The sequence below is a fragment of the Bactrocera latifrons genome, unplaced genomic scaffold (genome assembly GCF_001853355.1).
Source record: "Bactrocera latifrons isolate USDA-ARS-PBARC rearing strain unplaced genomic scaffold, ASM185335v1 scaffold_226, whole genome shotgun sequence".
In the NCBI taxonomy this organism is placed as follows: domain Eukaryota; kingdom Metazoa; phylum Arthropoda; class Insecta; order Diptera; family Tephritidae; genus Bactrocera; species Bactrocera latifrons.
The window spans coordinates 40645-47463 of NW_017535808.1; the positions used below are offsets into that span (position 1 = coordinate 40645).

A 6819-nucleotide genomic window follows, 5' to 3' on the forward strand; every position below is an offset into this window, starting at 1 on the left:
ATTTTTTTTTTTAATTAGAAAATATATTCCACATGAAATTATGAAAACATTTTTGCGCTTGCTTATTTCCGCAAAGCACATACTTTCAACAGCAAATATGTACCGGCATTTTTGTCGCCAATAATTATCAACAAATTAATGCAGCAGCAATAAACAATTAAAGCGCTTAGTATAAACAAATAATATAAATAAGCTAAAACAGCAGCGATAATAAGCTCTTCACAATTAACGCAGCAAAGACAACAAAAAAAAAAGGTCACCGCTAATAATAAAACTTGTATACGCAATTAAAATAAAAACACACTGAATGAATTATTTATTTTTTATTTTTATACACCTCAAACCTAACTATTTGCATTAATGAAACTAGTTTTTCGTTTTTTTTTTTTCAATTGCAATGATGCCGTTAGCTGTTTACATATGTATGTACTATATATGCTTGCTTAGGCTTCGTAGCGCTTTCGCACTTCGCATTCATAACAAATTTCCTACCAATTTTCTCATTATACGATACATCCAAATATGTTGCATAAGCAAAATGTGTCGTTATCACATCAATATCACTTTGTTCTAGATCACAGTTGCTTAAAATAATAGTTTCCGTCTCATCGCCATCGCTGGAATTCAAAGCGCTTTTCACTAAAATCAGTTTATTTTCACTTGCCCAGCGACGCTCCATACTCGTTACAAAACAAAAAAAAAAAATTAAAAAAAACAAAAAAAAAAAAAAAAAAAAAAAAAAAAAAAAAAAAAAAAAAAAAAAAAAAACTCGTTAAAACAAATGTAAATATGGTATTAATACTAGTAGAATACAAAACCGAACATTGCAACCCGTTAAGTTTAAGAGTTCGTTAACGACTGAGAAATGAAACGCTGTGCTGTGTAAAATATTTCAAAACTGAGCTAGATTCTAGCACAAAGAGATTTAAATTAGTTGCTGAACTAACATAAATGCGCTCTCAGTGAGAGCTTAGAAAAAGTAATTTATAATTGAAAATTATGTGAATAAGATTTTTTGCATTTGTTTGGCGAACTCTCTTTCTCCGTTTCCGTTGGTCTCGCTCTCTTTTTATACCCTGAACACAGTTGCATATAGCCGTCATACAAAGGAGCGAAATTAAAATCTTGTATGGACTACTTTTTTATTTGACGAGATGTCTTCAAAACTTTCGCCACGAATTATTTTCCAAACCAGTATTACAACCACCGAATAAATATTCAGATTGACTGGCCGATCAAATTCAAATTCTTGTATGGAGTCTTTGTATTTGTGAAAGGTATTATAAAGGGTGTTCCATTCCGATGCTCTCTACTTTATTATAGAGCCAAAGAAACGTTTAATTTAATCGAGAATATTTATTATCATTCGAATTCCTTGGCATTCATTGGCAGCTACATCTAAGATGGTCCATCCGTTGAGTTTGACTTTCGATGACCAAAACTTGAAGTTATCTGCTCACCGTAGTGTTCTCTCAATAAAACCATTGATTGATGCGTTGTGTGGAAAGTGGCGCCGTCTTGTTGAAACCGAGATCACGAGCTTCAATTTCAGGCATCACGTTAACAGTCGGCATTGGCGGTTTCGTTATCACCGGCATCATTTTTGAAGATATATGGATCGATGGCTCCACTGGCCCACAAACCACATCAATTCGCTGTTTTTTGTGTGTTTTTTTTTGTTGGTTGAAATGGCAGCTCTTGAATCTCTTTAAGTTGCCCTTCGTCCCAAATGCGGCAATTTTTTTTTTTGTTTATATACCCTTGACTGCTAGAAACGGGCTTGATCGCTGAACAAAATTTGGCTCGAAAACTTCGGATCTTCTGGGAACTCTCCAAGAGCTCACAGAGTCAAGCGATGTCGCTGTGGAAGGTCGATTCGGTTTGGTAATAAAAGTCTTACGGGGTTATATCTAGGGCATTCAGATGTTAGAGCAGGTGGATGACGTACCTACTTAGAACAATTTGACGGCGACGGTGTGAGCCAATTTTACTACAATCCGGCATCGAAACGGTCCAATAATTCGAGTGCTGTGACTGTATTGCTCCATGTATAGTAGATCTCAACTCGTGAATCTTATAAAACGGTAGTGATCAGCTTTCCAGCGAGTAGCACTCACTTCGAGTTTCTAGCAACTAGGTGAAGTTATTTGTTTCAAATGTTCCTTAATCTCCGATATGTATTAATGGATATATATTTGGTCTCCGGCCACGAAATAACACTAAAACTCCCTCGGATTGCGCGGTCAATGCAACATTATTACTTCGATTCCGCTTGAATTTTTCTAGTAGACTTTTGCGAGCATGTCGATAAACATGTCTCTCAAGGGGAGGCTAAATATTTACCGACCACTCCCTTATGTACAAACTTTTTATTGTGGTCGGTATATGATTAATCAGACTTGTCATTTATATAGTTCCGAGAAGGATTGGAAACAGTTCTGAGAGCATTGAACGCAGTAATCGTCGGCGGAAGTAGCGGATGGAGAAGACCTCCACTCTGTTGGGAAGACCAGTTATAAAAGGACCTGGCTACACTTGGAATCCCTAATTGGCGCCACACAGTGAATAGGAAACACAACTGGCGCGCTGTTGTAAACTTGGCTACAACCGCGAAAGCGGTATCTACGCCTATAAAGAAGAAGGAGGATTGAAAAATGGAATACCTATGTTCGTTTCCCACGGCCAAGGGGCCAAGTATCCCAGAAATTTTTTGTTAAATTCATTTCTCCAATCTGGCAACTTTTTAAGCCACATAGTGCGGGAGTAACGGAAATATTTCTAACTTCGGTTGATCAGCTATCTATCTCTTAATTTTAATTGCTAATTATAAAGTGTATAAATAATTATATTTCGCTTGAGGCTGTGTTCTAATCAACAAATAAAATAATGTTATTTGAGAAATTTGACTAGACATTTGCTTGTTTTCATAAGCTAGAGTTGCCATTAGTGCACAAATGAAAACAAAATGTAAATTATTTATAGTTTATCATACACAATTATATTTTGTGCGCCGGTAGTATAATTTATAATTAAAAAAAAAATGGTAAAAAAAAAATATAAACAGGGTTGCCATTTAATATCACAAAATAATTTTCTTTCTCCCTGCTTACGTGTGGTATAAGAATTAAGGTGCTTCGCACTGCGAACATCTTAAAATAATTTTACATGGTTTCCACTTGTGTTTAAACACACTAATTTACAATACTTAACGTACGTAACGCCCAGCTTCTGGTAATATTTTTTCTTCCAGCCAGTTATCATTTTCCTCATCGTAAACCTCTACAGTGTCCCTAAGGATGCCCTCACCGTAGCCACCGATGGCCCAAAGTGTCTCATTCATAGACAGTCCACAAATACTACCACGCGCCACATTCAAGGAGCATATCTGTAGAGAAGCGTTATAAAATTAAAAAAAAAAAAAAAAAAAATGCTATTGAAATCAATTATTACAAAACGCACCGTCGTCCATTTATTTGCCGACAAACTGTAGCGTTCGACCGTCCGCAGTGCGCCGTTGAACCAACCGCCGATCACATAAATATGCCCATTGTGTACAGCTACCTAAAGTCTAGTATTAAAAATGTTATATATTTTCTATGTTGTTTGGACTCACTCCAGGCCAACCGCGTGCCTCATTCATTTCCGCACATTGTGTCCAAATATTTTTTGCTGGATCATACCGTTCAACTAACCGTAAATGCGCTCGATTAAAGCCACCGATCACATAAAGTTGGCCATCCAAAACTGCAGCAGCCGTGGAGGCTCGACGTACAGACATACTAGCCATATTCTGCCAGCGTCCGGCAATCGTATCGAACCTAGAAAAAAAATTGTAGTAAAGGGGATGCAGAGCTATGGAAAAATGGAGTAGAGTTGAGACGTCCTCGCTTTTTAGCATTATTAAATTTTTTGGTGTTAGTCGTAGTCTTTTTAATTTATATGTATACTCGATTCGGTTTAATAATATATATATCAAAAAGACCAGGATGCCGAGAGAATTGAACACCGGTTGTCCCTCTCAGTGCAAGCGACAACTTGAGCAAAAATTGCGACGTCTTAGTACGTGTATCTGACTAAGTTTGAGCTCGCTTGAACCTTTTTTCGCTTAACCTTTGGTCGCTTAAATCGGGCACAAAATAAATAATGTCTTATCATGGAAAACACTTACACTTCCACAGTGTTCAGAGCTTGGTATTTTTCATCCTGTCCACCGAAGACGTATATTTTGCCGTCCAACATCGCAACACTCATGTAAACTCGACGCTGTTGCATCGATGGCATTGGCTCCCAAGCTTGTGTATTCAAATTATAGCGATTAACATGGTTGATCGGCTTGGTATTACGACCTAAGCCGCCAATGCAGATGATGCTGTTCTCCAAATGGACTATGGCAAAGTTACTGCGTTCCAATTTTATATCGGTCCACTTCTGCCATTCATTAAGAGCTTTGTTGTAGCGAAGTACGCATTTGTCCGCGATCCTGTGCTGTATTGTGCAGATTAATTTTGTAGTTATTCCTACATTCCTGTTAAATCTATGTTTACTCACATCGCCACGTGTTTGCACCACGATCCAGTACGTCTCGTCTTCAGTTTGTAGCACTTTTCGTGGTTTCGTGTAGCGCAGTGATATTGTACCACGTGCGCTAGGTCGTAGCAGCCACTCCACAGCCTTGTTCACCAGTAGCTCACAACCAGGTAGATTGTTGATATGCGAGTATATAAAATCGACATCAAATTGTGTCAGCCGTAAACAAGCAATCAAATCGGGTAGGTGACACCTCCGTGCATCTTCGTCATATTTATACCAACGTCGGATGGCCCAGAAGACATCCGCTTCAGCGCTAACATTCAAATCGTCGTGCTCTACTAAACGCAGCAAGTGTTCGACGTCGAAATCAAAGAATTCTGGACTTTTGCACACCTGCAAACCGTTGTTGGTATGGGAGAGTGTAGTAAATTTTCTAAAAATCTCTTTGGTATGTACTAACCTGCATGAAATTTCTAATTTCATAATCTGTAATACGTTGTCGTAAAATGTTGCATTGTTCCTCGCTTTCAAGTAGATTCGCTCTAGCCAAGCTGTAAACTGTAGAATTTGCTGTGGTTAAAGTGATTTCTGCTTCTTGTAAACTTTCTTGGCTATATGCAACTGGTGACGTTCTTAAGTCCAGTAAGCTTTGCGTTCCGTCACAGTATATGCCCGATGTTGCAGAGTCCATAGAAGGCGATGGCATAAAGTTATTCAAAGATTCTTCCGAGGTTGCTACTGTTGTTGTACTAGCCGCATCCGACGAACATGAGTGCGTAAGTAGACGCGGAGACATAGACACAGGACCGTGACTGGAGCATTCACTGAATGGACTGCTCATAATTTGTGATGTTGGTTCAGCGAAAGCTTAAAGGAACCAAACTTTTGAAACAACCTCGAAAAAAAAAAATATATATAAGTTTAGAGAGCTAGATATATAGGATAGATGGTAAGCCTTCCCAACAGCTGTCCTGACATCAAAATTGACGGAGTTTCTAAACAGTTTTCATACATGAAAAAGCGTTTTCCTCAAATGTGGTAGTCTCAATTTGAGAAGGAATACCGCCGGAGCTCATGAAGAATAATTTTTACTCACCACCGCTGTTCCATGTACTCTCACAGATAAATTTTTTATATAATATAATACTATGATAACTAACTACTCGCATTGATGTGGACTAAATATTGCAGTCTAAATATATTCTCTCTCTCGAGAGAAATGTTAATGGAGAATTTGAAACTTCAATTCAGTGTGGATTTCTGATCTCAACTTCTCCGACACCGTTTGATAGTGAAATATATTCAGGAGGAATGATTTCTGTGTCCAAGGGATGCGATATTTGACTCACAAGTATCTGTTTGAAACTCTACACTGCGATCAGCGAACTATAGTGTAGTTTGATAGCGCTACTGAATCCTATTACATAAGTTAATGAAATTATTAGAATCAGATCAAACTATTAGGAATCACTTTAGTCCATGCCATGACAACTACTTACATTTAAAAATATAGCGTTCCCGCCTCTTTAAAGTTAACATCCGTATAATTTGCTTCTTTTGAGAAAAATCTAAATTTAGATAAGAATACTCAAATCATTTTTGACGTTAGTCAATTATAATACGGAATCTTCAACTATACACAGCAGCTCAGTCTTCACTTTACAGCGTTTGAAGCTTGAGGGGATTTTTTCAGACCGGTTTGTGTTGCTGTAATTTAAATCGCAATGCCCTGCCACTGCAGTGGTTTATTACTTTTTAATTTAATCGTGACATTATAATAGCTTAACAATTACTTACAACTCAAAGCGCACACAACTTGACGGCTTAACATGCGAACTCTTACTAACAAATACTGTAGTCAGAATTTTTGCTAAAACGAAATGCTGGGCTTGTGTTTTCTAGGTAATTCATAATGCGCTCTCTATTTTGCTAAGGTAATGAAGGGTGTTTAAATGCGGATTTTAAAATTTACGGCTAGGGATTATTCCATCTTACATATGTACTCTCAATTGCATTTTTTCATTTTTATTATGTTCGTTTCGAAAATTCCAAAACGTTTCTTAGCTAGATAATGCTGCAGAGGGTTATACAAATTATATATTTATTTTAAAGTTAGTTAATCAAATTATATTTATCAAAATTTTTTGTATTATGTTTGTTTCGAAAATTCCAAAACGTTCCTAAGCCACATAATTCTGCAAAAGGTTGTAATATTTAAATTTTAGGTTTTTTGCAGTGTGTTTCAAAAATACCACAATGTTCCACATTCCCATATACCCTTATTGTAAT

The 6819-nt window shown here is 37.1% G+C and overlaps 2 protein-coding genes across 6 annotated transcripts in view; both read right to left on the bottom strand.

Moving 5' to 3' along the window:
- Window positions 1-699, bottom strand: part of LOC108968705 — a 6508-nt gene extending 5809 nt beyond the window's left edge. The window contains exon 1 of the mRNA XM_018932883.1: window positions 493-699. Coding sequence (XP_018788428.1) covers window positions 493-679 — 187 coding nt within the window. The 5' untranslated portion in view covers window positions 680-699. The remainder of the gene's footprint in view (window positions 1-492) is intronic.
- A 2334-nt stretch (window positions 700-3033) lies between these two features.
- On the bottom strand, window positions 3034-6364 carry LOC108968706 (kelch-like protein diablo). 5 transcript variants are annotated; one of them, XM_018932884.1, is made up of 8 exons: window positions 6328-6360; window positions 6030-6265; window positions 4991-5397; window positions 4549-4923; window positions 4169-4485; window positions 3614-3818; window positions 3460-3561; window positions 3034-3385 (listed from the first exon to the last, which is right to left on the bottom strand). In XM_018932884.1, exons 2-8 carry the CDS (start codon window positions 6067-6069, stop codon window positions 3206-3208), a joined length of 1626 nt encoding a protein of 541 aa, XP_018788429.1. In that variant the 5' UTR covers window positions 6070-6265; window positions 6328-6360; the 3' UTR covers window positions 3034-3205. The 5 variants fall into 5 exon arrangements, with proteins under 5 accessions (XP_018788429.1, XP_018788431.1, XP_018788430.1 ...); XM_018932886.1 differs by having other exon boundaries at window positions 4991-5947; XM_018932885.1 differs by having other exon boundaries at window positions 6030-6281; window positions 6328-6346.
- Between the last annotated feature and the right edge of the window lie 455 nt (window positions 6365-6819).